Below are 22,147 nucleotides of genomic sequence, written 5' to 3'. Positions count from 1 at the left end.
CCCCCTCCCTCCCCCCTCTTCTATTTTCAAAAAACAAATAGTGCAATTAGAAATTTCTATGATAAGTGAGCGATATATGAGTATATATGGATTCTCACGTTTACCCGTTTTGTCCATATTTGTATGAGCTTAAATAGGTTGAAGTGCATATTTACCCATTCAAGAAAATATGAGTGATCCATTTAATTTAATATGGGAAAAATGGATCCATTTCACTTATATTGGCTGAAATTGCCACTCCTAATTCACATGCTCAAAAGCTTTTTGGATATCTAGTTTACAAGGATGGCCAGGTTGCTCAAACTTAAAAAAAGTAACTTGTAAGATGCTCCGACGACAGTTATCGAGTCTTTTCTCTCTCCTCCTTTCTAGGAGGGGGATCCACCCTGACCCAACCTCCGGTGATCCTTCCGATCACCCGAAACTCTCTTTGTTCATCTTTTTTTCTAAAAAAAAATTTGACATAAACATTAGAGATAATCAGGAGGGCAAAGACAAATGGTTGGCTGAGGGGTTTCCAGGCTCAGACTCAAGGCATTAGAGATAATGTAAGGAGGACTACCGACTTGCTATATGCAGATGACTCCCTCATTTTTTATGAAGCTGACATATCTCGAATCACACATCAGGGCAAGTCTCACCATTTTTGAAGGCATATCTGGTCTACATGTTAATTGGCAAAATAGTTTCCTCTGCCCAGTCGACAAAGTAGTCAACATGGAACTACTTGCTGCTAACCTATCCTGTCAAGTCGCAACTCTTCCTACTAAATGTCTTGGTCTTCCCCTGGGTGCTAGGAACAAAGAACCGGAGGTTTGGGGTGAAGTTTGGAGAGGTGTGACAAAAGATTGGCAAGATAGAAAAGCTAATATTCGTCTTTAGGAGGCAGACTAACTCTTGTTAGATCAGTGTTGGATTCCATTCTCTCCTACATGATGAGTTAATTTCCCATTCCCGAAAGTGTTGTGAAGAAAATAAATCAGCAACTTCTCGATGGAATGGAAAAAAGGAAAACAAAGGCAATAATCTAGTGAAATTGGATGTTCTAACTCTCGATAAGAAGCAAGGGGGGTTAGGAATCACGAAGCTAAGCTTGCAAAATTCATGCCTACAGCAAAAGTGGCTATGGAGGTTCTGTTATGAGGATTAACTTTATGGAAAAGAGTCATCACAGAAAAATATGGCCTCCAAAGCCACTGGAATACGGAATACTGAAGAAGTTCTGGGAACTTATGGCTGTAGTGTTTGGAAATTCATCAGAAGACTTTGGCCTCTGTTTCATAGAAACATAGCACTAAAGGTAGGAAATGGTTTGAAGATAGATTTTTGGGGGGAGCTTTGGATAGGGGAGGAGAGTTTAAAACTCTATTTCCTGATTTGTTCATCCTTAATCAACAGAATAGAGCCACAACAGCTCAGGTGTGGAGACCACAAGGCTGGAATTTAGTATCCGGAAGAGCCTTATATGACTGGGAAATTGATAAGTTGCTCGTCTTCTGGACACTAAACAACTTACCTGGATTGTCTGATGTCATGAACAATATGGAAGCTTCACAACAAGGGCATGTTTACTGTGGAGTTATGCTACTGGAACAGAAATGTTACCCATACACAGTACACAACATGGCCTTGGAAGCTTATGTGGAAAACCAAGATTCCCCTAAAAATCTCTTGTTTTGTATGGTTAGTATGTAGGAAAGCTTGCCTAACTCATGAAGTACTACAGTAAAGAAGTAGATAGATTTGCTCTAGATGTTTTGTGTACATTAGATGCAGAAGTAAATAGTCATTGGTTTCTTCACTGCAAAACATCTGCAAATCTGTGGAACATGTTCTTCTGTTTGCTTAGAGTGCGCTGGGTGATTCCACAAACTACTAGAGGAATGCTTAACAGTTGGAAATGGATTGGAAGAAGAGAATCAGAGGAGGACTAGTGGGAAATGATACCTACATGTATTTGGTGGACCTGATGGAAGGAAAGAAATGCAAGTGGTTTTGAAGACAAATTCAACAGCATGCAGAAGATCAAGATGAATTGTCTCTGTCTTCTTTATTTTTGGTGTAAACAGGATAGAGTGGGGTATATCTTCTTGTTGTTTTTATAGGGAAATTGTAAAGCCACTTAGTCTAGTTTTGGGTTTTTGCTGGAATGGTGCCCTCTGGGTTGTAAGTGACTGTCCTCATTATCCTTGATGATGATCACTTTCTGAATACACAGTTACCTTTTCTCAAAAAAAGGAAGGCCTGGTTTCTTGCTATAGAGTTGAATCCACGCACACATTAGCAATAAGAGCTATTATTCATAGTCTGCCTGCCTTGAATGAAAGCCATTTGTTGTTTGCTCAACTATTTGCCAACACCTTCTTCAATCTCTCTGCCACAAGTTTGGAGATAATCTTGTAAACACTGCCTATTAGACTGATATCCTGAAATCCTTGAGTTCTTTTGCTCCATTCTTTTTGGGAATTACCTCTTCCCTTTTATCTTTGTTTTCTTCCTTTTTAACTGTATGGGTATACACCACTTCCTAGCAAATTAAATCTCGTGTGGTCCTCTTGTTTCTATCATTTAATTCCTTGTTAATAACCTTTCTTCAAAAAACAAGGATATAAATTTGATCTGTGGAATTGAATAACAAGGTTATTTTTGTCAAGGATGACCTTCCTTGTGGTGTTAAAATCAGTGAGTTACTAATTTCTATAGCACATATCTTTGGCATGTTTAAGTGTTGTTCAATTTTTTGGATACTATCTCTTTGTGTTTGACCAAATTTTCCGTTGTTGCAGGAGGAGGTTGCAAAAGAATTGGGTATACCAGTTCAATTCCAGCGTTTCTGGATTTGGGCAAAGCGGCAAAATCACACTTACCGGCCCAATCGCCCATTAACTCCGCAGGAGGAACTACAAACAGTGAGTTCTTATGTCTTTCTCATTCCCATTCTGTGTCTTTAGTATTTGTTATGATGGTATTTCCCTGTTTTGGCTAATTATACTTGTCAAATTTTCATCGCCTGTTTGCTTTAATATTGACTGCTTAATTTCTGAGTAAGTTGGATTCATTCTTTGCTGTTGAAGGTGGGTTTTCCTTTTCCAATATCAGTGTGCACCATAAGGAGGTGGTAATATGACAAGCTCTTGTGTTATGTTCTTTGGAAATGATTGGTACTTATAATTAATCAGAGGATGCTCTAATATCACTTCTTAGGTGGTGTAACGTTTATCATGATTTTGAACCTTCAAACGTCTCGGAAACTTGTTCTATTGAAAATTGCTTGCTGGTATCATCTTCCAGACTTTTCTGATGTCTTTACCAACTTTCCGTCTGCTCCAGCTTCTTACTGCTTCCTTTGAGTACTTGACATGACACTGAGTCCAAAATTAGTGTAAAACATATTCCAAATATCATTTGCAGCTGTACAATGCAAATAGAAGATGGTTGATTGTCTCTTCAGTTTGATAGCTCATATAGCATCTGTTTGCCATCCGGAATTTCCTTCACTTGAGATTGTCCTGTGTCAAAGATGCCTTCTGGAGGGCTATCCAACTCCTGATCATTCCCTTAAAACCAAATGTCTTTTACTTTTATTAGTTGGTTACACCTTTTCTCTATTCATTCTTCTTTCCAGTTCTCAGATTTTGTTAGCTCCATGAGAATAGCCTAGCTGTTTGTATGGGGGCCATTTGCACCTTTTGTAATCGGTTATAAGCAAAGATTTAACACTGGCCATCATATCTCTTTTCATCATAAGAAAAACATGAGTGCTTCTCAATGAGAACTTGATTACAATTCTCATTATATTTAGAAGTTATCACAGAAAGAGAAATTTTCAGTCCAATATAGGGAAATCAAAATGGTGGAGGGGAAATCAAAATGGTGGAGGATTCGCAGGGCAACTTTTTTTTACACTGGTGGTACCCGGCCAACACGTTGACTATTCCATCAGTGTGCTACCATTCACCAGCACAAGTTGCCGTGTAACTTTGCCAACCAAATTTTAGGCAGATGTCACCTAGCCTTTTGCCTTTGGATTTGAACTATAGTCTCCAAGGTTGACCACTAGGCCATATTCTTGGGTGCTTTGGCAACATGGTTTTTGATTCAGTCTTTCCAAAATTTCCTAGCGAATCTTCTACAATGTTTTCCCAAGTCTACCCATCCAACTTAACAATGAAATAGTTCTGCTCACCCAAGTTAAAGTTATTCTTAGTTTAGGTTATACAATTACATTTCATTGCATTTTTTTTAATGAACATCAATCAGTAGAATGTTGGAATCAAGTGGGTATAAATGGAGTAAAATGGCTGCAGAGGCTTCTTACAAGTAGGCCAAACCAGTTTCGATTAACAGTAGTATTCGTAAGTATTGACTATATTCTTTATGTAGATGTACTTATCTAATAGATTGACTGCATAGGAATCTGATCGTGCACTGTGTTTTACAATTAAAGTGATGGCTCATTCATATTTTGGTCATCTTGTATACTTGTTCCAGTACGTGAATGATATTTTCAGTTCTGGTCCTTTTAACATTCAAGTTTATCCTGGTATATCACATTTTTTGATTTCTTTAATGTTTTAAACTGATGATTTCTGGAAGTTATTTCTGTACTTTGCATGATGTTCTAGTTCATACATTCTCTTCCTATGTTGTGCTGTCTCTCCAAATTTTGGCCCACCCGTGTCGGATCCACCAAAATTGCACTTCTTTTGGAGGATCCAACACGCAACCAACTGCATTTTTGGAGAGTCAGAGCAATATAGTTTTCTTCTGCCGTCCTGTGAAAACACTTTTGCTTTATTTACTCCTATTATTCTTTATGATAATTATTTCCTAGCTTGTAACGTTTCTTGAAAGATGTACATTGTTTCCTTAGACATCCATCTGCAAGTGCAGGTTTGTCAGTTAAGGGAAGTCTCTAACAAGAACAACAATGCTGAGTTAAAATTATTTTTGGAAGTGGACTGTGGCCTGGTACCTTCCTCAACTCTCTTATTGATTGCCATGGATTACTCCCCTTTGTTGATATTTGTTTTTTGATTCTTTACTTTACCTTTAACTTGTTTAATATATCAGGATTTCATTCCTGGTCCTCCACCTGACAAAAGCAAGGATGATATACTCCTTTTCTTTAAGCTTTATGATCCTGAGAAAGAAGAGCTCCGGTAAGTTGTTTGCTCTTAAAAGAGCTCACATGGGAGATATATTTTTGTGGCAAGATAACATCAAGATTTTTTCCCTTTGTGTATTTCTAGTTATGTTGGTAGGCTTTTCGTGAAGAGTACTAGTAAGCCAGTTGAAATACTTCCAAAACTTAATGAATTGGCTGGATTTGCTCCTGACCAAGAAATTGAACTTTTTGAGGTGTGCTTTGTCTCCTTCTCTCTGTTGTTGATGCACTTATCTTTCTTATTGATGTCATGATTGATATAACATGAGAAGTTGGTCTTTTTTCTTTACAGGAAATAAAGTTTGAACCTTCTGTCATGTGTGAAAGACTAGACAGAAAGGCTTCATTTCGATTTAGCCAGGTTTTTGTCCTTTCTGTTTTCCCTGCTCGATTGCTGAAAGCTTTCTCTTCTCAGATTTGGATTTGCTTTGCTGACTTAGTTCTTACAGATTGAAGATGGGGATATTATATGCTTTCAGAAGAAAGCTTCTCCTGAAGTTGAAGAACAAGTCCGATTTCCAGATGTTCCTTCATATATGGAGTATGTCAAAAATCGCCAGGTGAATCTCCATTGAGTTCCAGTTTCTGTAAGGCTGTTGATGCCCCTATATGTAGCATAAATATTTTCTGCTCTATTTTTTTTGAGAAGGTTAACTGGTATTATAAACAAAAGGAGTACATGAATAGTGTGCTCCTACAAATTACATCAAAAGTATGAAGGAACAACCCAAAACAAAATCTATTACCTATATCCCTTATAAACTGTCGAAAAATAAGGTAATGTCCCCTATATCCTTAGGTACAGAGTGGAGACACCATTCTGCTCCTCTATTTTTCGGGCTTATGGTCCTCTAGTTTGGTACCGTGCGTTGCACGTTTGGCCCTACTACTATTTAAAATTTATGTAGACCTAACTCTTGTTGATAATAAGGTAGTACCTTTATTTTACTGTGTCCTTCGTCCCTTGAATCCATGTAACTCAAAACATCTGTCAAGAATAAAGTATTAAATAGCTTTAGAAAAACTCCATTAATAAGTGGAAAGTGTCATTACACGGAACGGATAACTTGTTACATGATTATCATTGAATTCGAATCATAAATTGACTTGGAGGGAGTATAGTATTTATATCCAACAAAACTAAATTTAAAATTGACATACAAATCTAAAAAACTCACTCTTGCAACTTCAAGTATCATCAAGTTTTAGTATGTATTTAAGGGTAAATATGTATTTATTATAAGTGATCTTTACGTTTTTCTACGTGAAATTTTATGGAGCTATCTAAGCATCAACAAACCTTTAGTCGATCCAATTTTGTCTATCTAGCATTCTAACTACGTTATTTTGTTTTAAAGAGCTAATTACTATTTTGTAATTACTCAAAAGCATTATAATCTTTCAATGATTTAATATAAGTTAAAAAGAGTAAAATGGATGTTCAACTTTTGATTGACATTTTGGTAATTCAATTTTTTTAGCATTAAAGGTTCTTACTATGAATATTACAAATATTATTAGAAAAACAAGTGGTTTGCCTTCTGGGTCGAGCTAGTCACACCGGGCTTGCCTAGTGCGGGTTACCTCTCATGTATAGTTTGCCAGCTATTGCATAGGAGCAGGGTTTTTACTCGGATGGCGGTTGCGTGTTTCCTTAGCATAAAAAAAAGAATAGTATAGATATGAAAATATAGACTTAAACAAAGAGGATGTTGTCTAAAGTAAGAGCATTTATAGAGGTTGTACCATTTTTATTGCTAAAAAAATCATTTTTTTTCAATTTTCAAATGTGGAATTTTAAAGAAATTACTCTAAAATCTTCAAACAACATTGAATAATTATTGTAAAAAATTAACGAAATCTCTTCTTGAAACAAAAATAACATCATATGGTATGCTAAACTAGCTACTTTATTGGACAATACAATAAATATCTGTATCCAACATTACATGTTCTATTAATATATAATTTATTAGAATACATAACCTTAGAAAGTTATAAAAGTGAATTTGTACAAATTGAAATAAAGAATGAAAGCTAAAGAGAACATTTTAATAGAAAGTCAATTAATGTAAAAAAAAATAAAATACACAGTGAGTTGCACCGGGCTTGCCTAGTGTGGGTTACCTCACCTGTGTGGTTTGCGAGCTATTGCATAGAGTGAGGTTTTACCCTATGCGCACCCAAAAGGTAGCGGCTGCGGGTTCCTTTGTCATAATAAAAGTCACAACCCTTTGAAAAAGTCACGTTCGTTGAAAAAGGCTAACTCTATGGAAAAATCACAACCCTTCTAAAAAGTCACCGTTCATGTAAAACATAAATAAAAATATAGAACATAGAAGATTTACTAAATTGGATTACTAGCCATTTATGGTTTATAGAAAGTTTACTATCTATAGGTTTCAAGATAGATAGTATTAAATTTACGACTACAAATGACAGTCGAGTTTTATAAGAAGTATAGAAATAGTTAAAAAATCAGAGAAAACCACTGTATTTATAGCCAACAAGGGGTGGTATGGTCAGGTGAGTATTGGGGCTTATTGTAAAAGTCACAATCCTTCGGCAAAGTCACAACTCCTTCTGTAAAGATATGACGCCCCGGCCTAACTCAACCCCAAAAGCTAGTTATGAGGGGAAGTTTGTCCATGTTCATATAATGAGATCAATTTCCTATCCCTCTACCGATGAGGAACTTCTTAACACCTTCAATGTGGAAAGTTGCCTCCTTTGGAAGATATACTAAAATGAGTGTTTTTAATTGGGAGTATTATAGTAATTTAACATTCAAGTTAGGAAGTTCATGTTTTAAAGGTTGTATAGATAGATTGGTAGATATAGATATTAGATAGATAGATATTAGATAGATTGATAGATGATGATATGATGTATGATATGATATATTATGATGATATGACAATGATATGATATATGATGTATGATATGATATATGATGATATGATCTTCTCCCATTTCTGATTCCTCATATCTGAGTTTATTATTTCCAGCTTGTCCACTTCAGAGCACTGGAAAAACCGAAGGAGGATGATTTCTGTCTAGAGTTGTGAGTTTATTTGGTACCTCTATCCTACACTTCAGTGCAGAGCAAATGCTTCTGATACATCTGTGACCATCTTTTTGTTGTTAATATTACAGAGCAAAAAGTGATACATATGATGAAGTAGTGGATAGAGTGGCTCAGAGGCTTGGTGTGGATGATTCCTCCAAAATTAGGCTTACTCCTCACAACTGCTACTCACAGCAACCCAAGCCCAACCCCATCAAATATCGGTCTGTGGATCATTTGGTAGACATGCTTATCCATTACAATCAGGTTTGTTAACATGAGTTGACTTCATCTTGGAAGCACATGGTGACTTTTAATGCTTACTCATCATAACAATGGCATATTACAACCATGTCTCAACTTTTTTCTTTATTTTTTTGGTGGTGATAGATCTCCGATATTCTGTATTATGAAGTTCTGGACATACCTCTGCCAGAATTACAATGTCTGAAGACGCTCAAAGTTGCCTTCCATCATTCTACGAAGGATGAGGTTTCTCTAAATTTGGCAAAATACATTTTTATCCCATCAAACTATTACCCTTCCTCATTACATTTGTTTTCATTGCTTTCAGATTGAAATTCTGAATGTAAGATTACCTAAGCAGAGTACAGTGGGGGATGTACTTGATGAAATCAAATCAAAGGTATGGATACGTGTTTATAAACTATAATTGTGGTACTGAGTCTCTGAAAAGGATGCAAGCAATTTCCACACCTTTCAGTAAAAAATAAGCAGTTTACTCGTGGTAGATTTCTGATCTCTTGATAGTTATATGTTTTTAGTTGATTTATGCACCATTACTGTTAATGTTGTTTGATGGATTCAGGTTCTGTGGATAGCATATAGGGAAAGGGTACAATCTAGTGTAACTTGTATTATTTAACCTAATAATTGAAGAGTTGGTATTTACATTTGTTGCCTACACTACGCCAGCGTGTGCTTTTCTGCTACTTCGTATAATATTTTTTTTTAATATTGACTAGTTATAACTAAGATTCCGATTCCAGTAGCTTAGTCAATTACTATGCATATAAGATCTGTGATGATTATCCTAAATAAGACTTCTCAAGTGTCACATTGGGGCGTCTTTTGAAAATATAATTTAGAGACTTGGAAATGACATGAGCAGTACAAGTTAGCAAAATTTGTGTTTCAATTTATCTAAACATGCTTGATTTAGTTGATTATACAAAAATCACTTGTTGACATTAGGAGTTGGCAATCTTTTTGTGATATTTTTTGACTTTGATAATGGCAATCTTCCTTCTTTTTTTGAGCAAGGGAAGTACTCTCTTTCCTATGAGATTATCTTGTATAAAACCATTAATAAAGGATGACAAATGTGCACCCTAATGTACGTCTCTTGTTGGTGTATATATTATGAAGAAACCATTTTACATGCATTTTTTAAGGACATGTAAGATTTAGACTGTCATGTACATTCTGGACCAATGTTATGTCTCTAATGTTTTCTGTTCAATTGTGGCTTCCATTTATGTATGAGAATATAACTACTGGCATATGGTGTGCTGCAATAGGTAGAGTTGTCCCATCCAAATGCAGAGCTCAGATTACTCGAGGTCTTCTATCACAAGATTTATAAGGTGAGGAGTCCTAATATAAGTTTACTACTTTGTCCTTTACTTGAATCTATAAATATGGCTTCTAGCACAGGCTTTGTGCTCTTGACTAATACAGTAGTTACCTTTCTCTAAAAATACTTTTCTTCTTTATTAGATTTGTGCTGACATTTTAGTTTGATTGCTAGATGACCTTTCAAGACTTCTTCTGTTAGCTTAGGTGTTCTTTTTGTCTGTCTGTATCTGATCCACCACCCTTTCATTACCATTTCTAATCTGCAGATCTTTCCGCTCAGTGAAAAGATTGAGAATATAAATGACCAATATTGGACATTGCGGGCAGAGGAAGTAAGTTTTCTAGGTGTTATATGGCTGATTTCTTCTTCTTCTTCTTCTTCACTTTTCTAAAAATATGTTGCTGAGGTTTTGAAGTTTTAGCAGAGATTTGGATACATATCCCCTTCCTTCCCCACCCTCTTTTAAAAAGGAGAATCTAGGATCTGAGCTTTAATTTGATTGCTATGCTTTGCTATGTCAGCTTTATTTGTTAAAGGTGTCTTCTGTTCCACTGACCCCTCTGCTTTAGATTGTTGAATAAAAATTAATAATGATATTCTGTGGTATATGTTGTTCCACCGACCTATTTGTAATACTCTGTTTGTTTTATTTTAATTTTTTGTAGATACCAGAAGAGGAGAAAAACCTTGGTCCCCACGATCGTCTAATTCATGTTTACCATTTCACAAAAGAGACTCCACAAAATCAAATGGTAATACAAATAATCTTGATTAATTGTTACTGATGTACTGCTGCATCTGACTTCAAAATTAGTAATTGGATTGGTCTTCAACAGCAAGTGCAGAATTTTGGAGAACCTTTCTTTCTGGTCATCCGTGAAGGTGAAACTTTAGCGGAAATTAAAGTGCGCATTCAAAAGAAATTGCAGGTCTCGGATGAGGAGTTCTCTAAGGTACAGTGCTTTAGCACAAGCCTAAGCAGCAACTGGAATATTCTTGCATACTTTTAGCATTGTGGTTTATTTTTTAAAGGCCTATGATTGACGGACGGGTTGACTCTGTAATTTTTTGATGGCTAGTGGAAATTTGCATTTTTATCATTGGGGCGCCCAGAATACCTTCAGGACTCAGATATTGTATCCAACCGTTTTCAGGTTAGTGTATCCCCGCCTCCCCCCCTGAAGGTCCACGTGAAACTCCTTTTATGTTTGTATGTCAGCTATAGTTGCGCCTTCTTTTTTCTAAATTCTGCCCAAGCTGAAGATGCTTGTATCCTGTTGCAGAGGAGAGATGTTTATGGTGCTTGGGAGCAGTACCTTGGATTGGAGCATGCAGATAATACATCTAAGAGGCCATATATTAATCAGGTAGACTCTTAGATCTTACTAGAACCCTTTTAGTTATTAGTTAAAATATACCAGTGGTTCTATTGTAGTATCTTAATTTGCCGCCTCCTAAAAGCTGTTAATTTATGATATTTTATCTAGTGGAACCTGCTTTTTAATGTTTGAGGAGCTTCAGGGGTCAAGTTAAGATTTACTTTGTCTTAACTATAGTTCCAGTGACTAGACTATGAACTAGATCTTACTATGTCACAAGGCATTCGGTTAGTAGATTGTTAATTAAAAATAAAAAACAATTTCTCTAATAGTTGCGCATATGGTTTAATTTCTATGGACCTTCTCTTTTGGGTGTGTGTGATCAGATATTGAGATGTAATCTATGTTTCCATTTCGCTCGACGACAATCACTGACTAGTCACATATTTTGATAGTTGCAGAATTATTTGACATCGTTTCTCCGCTGGACCCTACACTTTGAGCTGCTTATTACTTGATAATCTTGGTCATTATATGTTAAAAAAACCTCTACTGTGCTTTAATAATTACTCTGATATTGCAGAACCGTCACACATTTGAAAAGCCAGTCAAGATATACAACTGAAAGAGGTTTGTGATATTCCAGCTGGGCTTTGGTTGTAGCGTTCACTCCTCACGAGCTTAGAAGGGAGATATGTAAAAGAGTTTGTAGCTATGACATGATGATAAGTAGAAGGTAGAGAGGGGATTGGCATGAAAATTGTTTTCATATAGGGGATTTCACCACCTTTGTTTCCTCCTGATGATTTGGTTAGATTTTGCAGGCTATATGTTTTCCCTTCGATTTCGTTTGGGGAGGGAGATTTGTTTCTCTTTAGTTTAGTTAGGATGTGCGCTGCAGTTTCTGCCCTCGCCTTCAGCTATTACACTGCTGAGGGTTGGTTCTTTTGATGTTGTCTTCTGCATAGTTTATTCTGCATATAAGATTTTGGTTGAAGGGAATGTATAGTTGATATAGTCGTCGGGTGCCTTCTGGGCATGTACTATCTATCTGTTACTTCTGTACGAATTTCCCATTCCTCTTTTTGTTGTATTTAATGTCATAGGAGTGGGGAATGGATCTGTATAAGTTTTCTCTGTAGCATTGGTATATGTTTTCTATGCTTCATTTCTGTCTTTGTTGTTACTGTTGGTTTAGTTTGGCAGAAATGACAAAAACCTTCTTCAGTTGAGCATATGAATGATTTATTTTTTTGGCACTTGAAGTATATAACAAGTGGATTTGCCTTAAGATATCGACAGATGTAGTACGATGTACGAGATCCTTATATTCTTACCCAGGTCCTGGGTTGACGACCTATCTTGCCTATAGTTTTATGATTTAGAGTAAGGGTTGCAGTTACCTCAAATGGGATTGATGGGCATAATTTGAATTTGTCATGGCTGGATATGAAGTGAGGTCATCTATCCAGAGCTAAGTGGGTGTTCGTGGGTTTAAATGAATTTCGTAGTTTTTTCTGTGGATTTATAAAAAAAATCAATAAATATATATATCTATATTAACTTGTCAATCTCCTAAAAAAAACTCAATGACAAAGAAGGGGCAGTTGGAAGATTTCTACACAAGAATTGTGGGTTTGAATTTCACAATCAACCAAAGTTGATGTTTTGCAGAACTCCTAATCTTGAATTTCACTATCAAACTCTGCCTCTCGTGATAAGTGTCCTTGTGCAACCCTTTTCTCGAATTGATCCATTTCGAGTTGGCCCATTAGGAGAAGAACTGAGAGAGTATGCTATGCGCAGACTGATTTGTTGCTTGCTTTTTTTTTACCGCGACTGCTGGCATAGAGTTAGCGGATGCTTATTTTTCAGATACCATCATTGCTTCTTCTCCGGAAAAGTGAAAGATCAATTTTATGAGATACATATATGGTCACTGAACTTTACATGTTGTATCTACAAAATAATGAAGTAAATGATACCTATTCGATGTTTAAAATCTATATAGTCTGTCGAAATAATTGTCAATAAATTCAAATGCTAAATAAAAACATAAAAAGAGTGACCACATGATTGTAAGCCCCGTTCAGTTGATCTAGGTTTTAACTAGACCACGTGAATAACTGTTTTATTGGCCAATTGGGCTTCTGGGCCGGAATCATAGGCTCCACCTCGTCTCAGCCCAAACCCATTTATGAGATTTGGATTCCAGCCCATGAAAGCATATCTCATTTCTGAGCCCGCATCTCTGCGGTTATGGGCCCGGGGACTTTCCTGGGCCTGACCCATCTTATAGCCCATTCACGTCAATATGTGATCTGATTGTTTTGTTTGCGCCTGAGAGTTAATTATTAAGAGCATTAAAATAGTTCTCGAAATCGATGTGGGACGGGACATTTAATTTCAACATTTTACTCAGCATCTATCGGAAACAGCTTCTTTATATCTTCCTATAGTTAAAGGGGGAAGACTGGATAAACACCGCCCTTGAGATGCCTTTCCAAATAAACACCATCCCCTCCATATACCACTTACGAGATACACTAGTATGGTGTTGTATATGTTTATAAATAGTTTTAGGATTTTAGGAAAAGGATTCACCAGCACTGGTGTGTGGTTGGTTCACTATCAAGATTCAAACTTACGATGTAGGATCTATCTAATCTTTATAATAATAACATACTCGGTATAATCCATAAATAGAAACTATCAGCAAACTTGGTTCACTATCAAGATTTACACTCATGTAGGATCAATCATACACCATGGGCGTTGTTCTATCTTTTGCAAACCCCGAGGGCTCATTTAGCAGTGTTTTTAGTCTAATGGTATAACTGATAGGCAGTGAGTTATACTAGCACGGGATTGTAATTAAAAGAAGAGAAAAAAGACTCAATTCTCACATTGGATATAGGCTAAGAAAATATAAAATGATTCATTGATATTGCAGCATCTAAAATCATGAAGGTAGATATACAATTCATCTCTGTTTTATGCGTATTAGGCGTAAATCACACACTAAGGTTCTTCCATCTCTCTAAGAATTGTGTAAATTTGCTGTAAGATTATATACAACCAAAAGAAGAGGAAAACAAACAGGGCTCAAGGAATTAGATTACTAGTTCTGCAGAGCCTCGGCTTTTTGAGTCAAATCTTGATGTATATCCTTTCATATTAACCCTGCATATGAGGCATTTTGAAAGATTCGTTAAGAATAACAAGTCCCTTTATGACTGCGATTAATAACACTCGAAAAGAAGTACCTGTTGGCTCATTAAAATTTCCACAGCAACATTCAAGTCCCCTTCGGCTGCAGCCAATGCAACTTCTACTTGTGTCTGAGAAATCAAGACTATTAGCGATCTAGAAGTTAATTTGCAAGATATATCTCAGAAAGCTGTGATAAGTGATAATATTTGTGCTCCTCAAATTATAAGGAAGTGATGCATTCAAACAACTGTACCTTCTCAAAACCCATTGCAACAAGTTTCTGAACTTCTTCATCTGAGGGAATGGAAGCCTATATGCAAAAATAACTTTAGCACTAACGATAATAAACATAAACACTTAGCAAGTGGTCCAAGTTCAGGTCATATACCTGCTGTCCTAGCGGTCTTGTAGCTGTGGTGGTAGTATCAACTGCTGATAGTCTGAGATGTCACACAGAATCAAAATATAACTGTGTTTAGAGCAAATCACAGACACCAAGCTCTTAGTTTTAACAATAAAGTTGAGCTATCAAACATTCAAGCTCGACCCACAATAAGAACGCCAGGTAATTATGGTAATTGGAGGCTTTACCTTGATCAAGATAGAAATCAGAAAATCCAGAAGAAACTATACAGAGAAAAAAAAGAATCATAGGAATTGTATTTTGTGAACGGATTGAAGAAAATCCAGCTTTTCCTTTCTATAGCGATATAACTTAAACTTGGTTACTGGATCAACCAATTTAAACACCTCGTTTTACAGCAAACCGTTCAACTGGAGAGCAGTTTCAGCAGCACATGAAAATATAACTAAAACGGATCCATCTTAGTGCACCAACCAATGATTTAGTCAAATACAAAACAGATATATGAGTATTAACAATTTAGCATGTAATAACAGTCTGTTTCTAGCACCTTCCAGCTAAGCTCCGCTCTCCACCTATTGTAGCAGTAGGTGAACTACGCTCAGGGCTGCTGCTACCATCCAGGAGCCTAGCCTGTAACGTTGAATCATGATTAGTCGTGGTGGTCTGGGAACTCAGAGTTCTTCCTCTCCCAGGAAACCTGCTATCATCTGTCACCGGCTGCAATTTGAACAAATTAATATATTAACTACTTCATTATAATCCATGTTTTTTGTTCTTATTTATACATTACGCCACACAGACAAGAGAACTAGGTAAGTCGCGACAATTAAGCAGTTGTGCAGTTGAAAATTCTTCAAGAGAAGGGTTGATTGATACATATGAGAGACTCATCAATACACAGATAAAATGGCATCAATTCCCCCTTGTTCACAACCCATTATAGATCAAGCGCCATTGCAGCTTTATCTACTCTACTTAAGAAGAAAAGAAATTTCTGCTGACAAGAAAAGGAAGCCTCTCAACTCTTTCTAACCAGTCAATGGGACATATCGGATGAGTAAGTTTCAATAATCTGTCATACCTGAGCAGAGAGAGAGCTCTCTCTCTGTGGCATCCACGAAGAAAGGTTCTCCCAAATATTTCCAGAAAGCACTCCACTTCTGAAAGGAAGAACCGTCACTACTTTTGGACGTGCTCAGATTTAACCAGTAAGAATAGACTAAAGTAAAGAACAAGATCTACCTGGAGGTCACTGTTTGATTTGAATGTGTGGGTAGGTATCCTGCACCATTACCACCAGTGCACATAATAAACTTTGGTCTCCTCACACAAGTTGACTGCCGAGAAGAGAGAAATATATAAGTGTTTTGCAAATTTCATTATGTTATTGAAACCAAACAAATGAAATTTTAAGGTGGGCAAGGGTTTTGATATGCCTTGGAGAAAGCATGCTCAACCACTAAAAATGTATTATATGATGATCCAAATTTTCAATATAACAAACAATTTCTCTTTTGTTCAAGTTAAATGTACATAACCCAAAGGAACATAACTGGTTTCACAATCAAAAGGGAGCAAAGATACCCCATTCACTTTTTTGTGAAAATGGGCACAGGTATATTTTTAATTCTTTTCTACAGCTATAAAATATGTGTCTCGTGGAGTTCGTTATTTTCTGGTCTTTGCTTATCAACTTATTGGGCTCTTCTACACTCTTTTGAGTGTTATTCCAGTCAGATTTTACATTTAACAATTGAGAAAAGAATGAACAAGAGAAATAATAAGGCCTATTTAGAAACTTGTTTTTGGGATTTTATAGTAGAGAACATATAGCATCAGCATAAGGACTTAAAAGAAGCAGAATCAGCATAGTTGAACACGCAAGTGGTCCAATAAGAAATATCGGAATATCTTGATATCGTTTCTTAGGAACTTACTAGCCAAGTGGAAGATTCAATAGCCGAGAAGAAAGATGTCCCAGGTATTAAGACATTGAACAATCCATATGTATCTGGTACCATCAAGAAAAAGAAGGAAAAAAGAAAAAAAATTATAAGTTAAGCGACCACAAATATATAAAGATTGTTCATATAATTATCATGATACTAAAAATAACATAGAATAGAATTTGGAAAACTTGAAGAGGGTCAAGCATAATGGAAGTAACTTACATGCAAATCCAGACAAAATACCACAAAGATGTCCAAGTAAAGAGACATTAGTCATAACAAGCTGAAAAACCACCAGTAAGATCAATGCATACCTAGTGAAAAAATAATCAAAACATTATAGCATAAGACGCACACAATAAAAAAAATAAAACAAACTTACAATTATCGGTAAGTAAACTAGTTACCATTTAGCTGGCACATTAAAAAGCCCAAACACACTGCAAAAAGAAAAAAGGCACACTCACATTAGCAAACTCATGATTCCAGTAAGTAATAATTGATCTAATGTAACCATTCACATCTAATGTCAAACAATTTTTTGTGTATCTATCTATGCTCATATATGACATGCATATACAAGATCACTGATTTATAAAAGGAATTCCAAACTTGTACAAAGGGAAGGGAAGAAGGAAAAATAATAATTTAATGATTTAAGAAGAATCTGATCCAAAAACAGGAAAGCAACAAACCTTCTAGTTTGGGCCCCACTGAGACTTGTCTCCATCACAATCATTGAAAATAAGATCCCTGAGAAACCTATAGCACACTCGTCCATAAAGTATGGATAAGGATGAAGGGGATTATGGGCAACCAACAATGCTATAAGAAGATGGAGTAAGGCATTGCTAACGGCCAACAGAACAATTATATATAACAGGCGCACTGATCCCATAATCCTCTCCAGCTCTGAACCCAAAGGGACCAAAGCTAACATATTAAACAGAACATGCAGTAGAGAACCATGAAACAGAATTGAGGTGAAAATCCTGTAAACTGCAACAGAAACACAAAATTAAATCAATGTCAAAAAATATGTGCTAAATATGACAAAGGAAAGAAATGACATCAAAATTATAGCTCCACAAAAAGATTTTCATGCACTACCAAGCCAGCAAATCAAAGTTGAATTACGTGATTCATCAGTAGTGGATGACAAATACGAAAATTATTACAATGGCTATGTATCATGCGTTCGAAACTAAGCAAGAAAGATAGCTCATTCATAGGTCCACTAAAGAAACTGATCAATTCATAGCCACGCGTGGCAAATGCATGAGAAGAGATGAGTAAAATTACATGAAAGAGTAAGGTTCCAAAGTCTTTAAAAGAAAGTGAACAACTAAAGAAATTGATCAATTGATAGGCAGAAAGTAGTTCCTACTCAAATAACCACCTAAGCCACATTGCTCCCCCCACCCCCCAAACAACTCATCAATGATTACTAAGCAATAGCAATGTATAATTATCCTAATCGTTGACAAGTTTCATCAGATTTATCTTTCAGCTAAGAATAGAGCAATTTGAGTGCAGGTACTTTTTGATGTATGAGCAGCACTATATATGCAAACCGTGTTTTTTTAGGAAGGAAAAACAGCACTCTAAGTGAAACCACCCCCCAAACAACTCATCAATGATCACTAAGCAATAGCAATGTATAATTATCCTCAAATAGTTGACAAGATTCCATCAAATTAGTCTTTCCACTAAGAATAGAGTAATTTGAGTGCACGCAGAATTTCTTTTTAAAAGGCAATTTTAATGTATCAGCAGCACTATATATGTACACCTTGTTTTTTTAAGGAAGGAAAAACAGCACTATAAGTGAACCTACCTTGAAATCGAGAAATTACAGCAGATGGCCAGAAGCATACTTCAGCAAATGAGTCATACCCAACCAGAAGGCAAACCAAGTATATCATCCCACAAACAACCACTATTGCAGATGTAAGGATAGGAATTCCTTCCCACCACTGTCCCATCCTTGTCTGTAATCCCGCCTACAAACAAATTGGAACAAGTTAGAGTTAACATAAAAGCTACTTTTCCCACAGATTCTTGTCTTGCTTTCAATGTCCAAGCTAGACATTATGAAGTACTAGGAAATATGTGACATTTTAATTGTTTAATGTAGGTTGTAGAGTACAAGTTCTCTTCTTTTTTTGGGCATAATACATAAATATGACCCTTAACTTGGCTTTAGCGAACAACTATGCCGTCCAACTTTGGGAGTGCACATATAGGCACCTAATCTTGTATAAAATTGAACAAGAAGCCACACATGTCCTACCTTACATAAACATATAGGACATCAAGTAGGACACAAAATTGTTATGTAGGATGAATGTGTTTATTTGTTCAATTTTATACATAAACTAAGTGTCTACTTGTGCCCACCCAAACTGAAAGGTCATAGTTGCCAGCTGAAATCAGCAACATAGTCTGAAATTGATCGTACTATCATCATTTTATGTTGCATGCGTTGCAGTTACATAAACTAAACAGAGTACCCCCATTTCCCAAAAATAGTCCCTCAATAATGACCAAAAATGAAAACTAACTTCCTTGTCATGAAGATCTTTCAAATGAAGCTAAGAAAATAACCTCTATTTACTCCATTTCTCCATAAAAATGACCAGAGATTCAGAATTCAGAAATCAAGCATTTCCACTACATCTTTAAAACCCCGGTGCATTTACTAACTTAACCATCATGAAAATCCCATATAATTTCCAAATGAAGCTAAAAATAATCTCTATTTACTCTATTTCTCCATAAATGCATGATCAGAAATTCAAAATAAAAAATCAAGCCACTACTTTTCTAACTCTCCCATCATGAAAATCACTATAATTTCCATATGAAGCTAAAATAACAACCTCAATTTACTCTGTTTCTCCATAAATAACATGATCAGAGATTCAGAATAAAAAAATCAAGCATTTCCACTACACCCTACTTTCCTAACTCCCCCATCATGAAAATCACTAGAATTTCCAAATGAAGCTAAAAGTTAACCTCAATTTACTCTTTTCTCCAAAAATAACATGATCAAAGCTTCAGAGTTCAAAAACCAAGCATTTCCTCAACGCCTTTAAAATCACACCACTTTTCTAACTTCCCCATCATGAAAATCAATATAATTTCCAAATGAAGCTAAAAAATTAACCTCAATTAACTCTATTTCTCCATAAATAACATGATCAGAGATTCAAAACTCAAAAATCAAGCACTTTCACTACATATTTAAGACCTCACCAAATTCCTAACTTCAATCAAAACCCTAGCATCTACATTGACATACCAGTACATACAATATGAACAATTTATAGATCTAAGTATGATAATAAAGAGAAAAACAATACCTCAGAAACAATATTTGGTCTCATTTTCGCTGAGTTTTTTCTTCTTCTTCAGAGATTTCCAATTTTTCTTCAGGTAGAGTGTAGAACTCAATTGTATATTTTATATATACTCATGTTTTCCGGGTCGGGTCTATCATAAAATGTCCGACCCGAATCCATTTATAGCAACCCGTGACTTATAAATGTGATAGACAATAATTATTATTTTTAAATTATGTGAAAAGAAAAAAAATGTCTTTCGTTTATAATTTGGCTCAAAAATGTCTTTTACTGTCAATTTTTTGGGTTAAAAATGCTCTTAAACTATACGAAAGGAACAATAATCTCCTCCGTTTGTAGTTTGGTTCAAAAATGGTCTTATCATTAATACTTTGATCCAACAATGCCTTTACTGTTATTTTAATGGGTCAAAAATGCTCATTTCCAAATAAAGATACCATTATTTTCTTTTTAACACAAACTAAATTGGGAATTCGAAGAAGTCATCATACTTTATAGGTGCAAATAATTAAATATTCAACTATTACAACTATATTTTTATTTTTATCTTTGAGCAAATTTACCACCAAATAAAGTGTCTAGCATACTTTTATTGAAAATAAAATAAATCCTAAAAGGAATAAGTACAAATAAGGAAGAGGTTTTACTTTACTAATCCCAATGAGATAATGGAAAGACTTGGACCTTTCACTAAGTAAGAATCTGATAAAGCAATTTGAACATTAAACATGAAGATCTAGGATCTCAATATAACCTGATTTCATCACCATCGCTGAATTCGAGATCGTTGAACAATTTGATACACAAAAAAGAAAAGTCATAATTGTACAACTTTCTTAAGCAAACACTTTCACCAGCATACTTCTTAAAGGCATTTACCTCAGTTACATCCCACGTGTCAACAAGCACACTGTACTCGGCCTTCAAACTTTTGGTTGTATCCAACGTCCAGTATCAAAGAATGTACTCAAACGTTTCAAAAAATGAAATCACCACCTTTTTAAAAATGATCTCGTCCTGGGTAATCTTTTTCTTGATCTGCGAGGGGGTTTTCAAATTGATTTTCGGGGAAAGGGATATGTCTCTTATCTCAGCTAGTTCTCGAGTTACTACATGTGAAGTGTTGTTAAATTTGCAAGCTTCTTCTACAATTTTTGATGGAAAAAAGTGTTAGAGAATGCCTTCTTTAGGCTAAATAAAAGGCTTTTGATGAGACATTGAAGAAATTGTTGGAAGGATAGCTGGAAAAAAAAAAGAGGCGGTAAAACTCCATTTATAACATTGAAATTAAGGTCTAATTTCTATTCCAACCTTAAAAAATATAGAATTCTGGAGGACGAATTGGTAATAAATACCCCAATTATCGAGGTGGAGGGGTTTTTCTTGGTTGAATACAGAAAAAGAAGACTATCTTTTTTGTTGTGCTTCGCTAGGTCGAGGTAAGTAAGGTATACGAAGGAAAAGCCTATTTGACAATGAAAAAGACCAAAGATATTCATTTTTCAAAAAACTTTAGCTTGTACACAAATACAGCAGGCCTTTCCTTTCCATGTGAATTCCTCGTCATAGTTTTGCATTTCACCAGGCCCGTGAAATGAGTTGACTTCCAAAATTAAGAGACATATGCGGTTGAATTAGTACAACTATTGATAGCATTATAGTCTTTATTCCAAGAAATGCTGGCTTTTTCGATTACCCCAATATATATAATGGAATCGAGTACTATACTTTTTTGAGGCGCACGTACACAAAAGGAATTTCTTTATTGTCCAATACAAAATTGAATATATTTTTTTATTTTTTATTTTTTATTTTTGAAAAAATGGTCTTTTAATAATTATTGGGTTTGCCTAGTTAGCTAGATGTCTATATTTAAAATTTTTCCTTTTTAAATCTCTCTCTATTGACAAACATATTTTTCCTCTAAAATATTTCTTCCCAAGAAAAATAGAATATTCTTGAAGTTTTTTTTTTTTTTTTTGCCAAAAAACTATAGATAATTTGATTAATCCTCCAGCATCATGCTTTCTACCTAACTAGTAAGATATGTACGTAAAAATTTGCACAAAAACAACTTACATAAACTTCATGATTTTA

The 22,147-nt window shown here is 35.5% G+C and overlaps 2 protein-coding genes across 3 annotated transcripts in view; one reads left to right on the top strand and one right to left on the bottom strand.

Annotated features, from left to right (window-relative positions):
- Nucleotides 1–12,388, top strand: part of LOC107002269 (ubiquitin carboxyl-terminal hydrolase 12-like) — a 22,401-nt gene extending 10,013 nt beyond the window's left edge. For both annotated transcript variants that reach the window (XM_015200220.2, XM_015200221.2), the window contains exons 16-32: nucleotides 2,787–2,909; nucleotides 4,894–4,971; nucleotides 5,074–5,162; nucleotides 5,253–5,361; nucleotides 5,460–5,528; nucleotides 5,617–5,727; nucleotides 8,176–8,231; nucleotides 8,324–8,501; nucleotides 8,625–8,726; nucleotides 8,809–8,880; nucleotides 9,776–9,841; nucleotides 10,100–10,165; nucleotides 10,500–10,586; nucleotides 10,671–10,787; nucleotides 10,914–10,988; nucleotides 11,118–11,201; nucleotides 11,737–12,388. In XM_015200220.2, the coding sequence (XP_015055706.1) occupies nucleotides 2,787–2,909; nucleotides 4,894–4,971; nucleotides 5,074–5,162; nucleotides 5,253–5,361; nucleotides 5,460–5,528; nucleotides 5,617–5,727; nucleotides 8,176–8,231; nucleotides 8,324–8,501; nucleotides 8,625–8,726; nucleotides 8,809–8,880; nucleotides 9,776–9,841; nucleotides 10,100–10,165; nucleotides 10,500–10,586; nucleotides 10,671–10,787; nucleotides 10,914–10,988; nucleotides 11,118–11,201; nucleotides 11,737–11,778 (1,524 nt within the window). In that variant the 3' untranslated portion in view covers nucleotides 11,779–12,388. The remainder of the gene's footprint in view (nucleotides 1–2,786; nucleotides 2,910–4,893; nucleotides 4,972–5,073; nucleotides 5,163–5,252; nucleotides 5,362–5,459; nucleotides 5,529–5,616; nucleotides 5,728–8,175; nucleotides 8,232–8,323; nucleotides 8,502–8,624; nucleotides 8,727–8,808; nucleotides 8,881–9,775; nucleotides 9,842–10,099; nucleotides 10,166–10,499; nucleotides 10,587–10,670; nucleotides 10,788–10,913; nucleotides 10,989–11,117; nucleotides 11,202–11,736) is intronic.
- Nucleotides 12,389–14,072: 1,684 nt separating this feature from the next.
- On the bottom strand, nucleotides 14,073–20,172 carry LOC107032054 (rhomboid-like protein 15). The gene is made up of 13 exons (XM_015233612.2): nucleotides 20,051–20,172; nucleotides 18,520–18,685; nucleotides 17,378–17,681; nucleotides 17,090–17,122; nucleotides 16,905–16,996; nucleotides 16,671–16,744; nucleotides 15,976–16,070; nucleotides 15,815–15,893; nucleotides 15,281–15,450; nucleotides 14,755–14,806; nucleotides 14,620–14,676; nucleotides 14,420–14,494; nucleotides 14,073–14,336 (listed from the first exon to the last, which is right to left on the bottom strand). Exons 1-13 carry the CDS (start codon nucleotides 20,072–20,074, stop codon nucleotides 14,331–14,333), a joined length of 1,227 nt encoding a protein of 408 aa, XP_015089098.1. The 5' UTR covers nucleotides 20,075–20,172; the 3' UTR covers nucleotides 14,073–14,330.
- Nucleotides 20,173–22,147: the final 1,975 nt, after the last annotated feature.

The sequence above is a fragment of the Solanum pennellii genome, chromosome 10 (assembly GCF_001406875.1).
Source record: "Solanum pennellii chromosome 10, SPENNV200".
Lineage (NCBI taxonomy): Eukaryota > Viridiplantae > Streptophyta > Magnoliopsida > Solanales > Solanaceae > Solanum > Solanum pennellii.
The sequence above is the reverse complement of the archived record's forward strand: the minus strand, read 5'-3'. Positions and strand labels throughout refer to the sequence as shown.

What these genes read in the sequence shown, in the direction of transcription:
- LOC107032054 (XM_015233612.2), bottom strand. Translation starts at nt 20,074, where the DNA reads ATGAGACCAAATATTGTTTCTGAG. An exon ending in TGTAATTTCTCGATTTCAAG is followed by an intron (nt 17,682 to 18,519) that starts GTAGGTTCACTT and finishes TTTCTGTTGCAG; the next exon opens with TTTACAGGATTTTCACCTCA. An exon ending in TTGCAATGGGTTTTGAGAAG is followed by an intron (nt 14,495 to 14,619) that starts GTACAGTTGTTT and finishes TTGATTTCTCAG; the next exon opens with ACACAAGTAGAAGTTGCATT.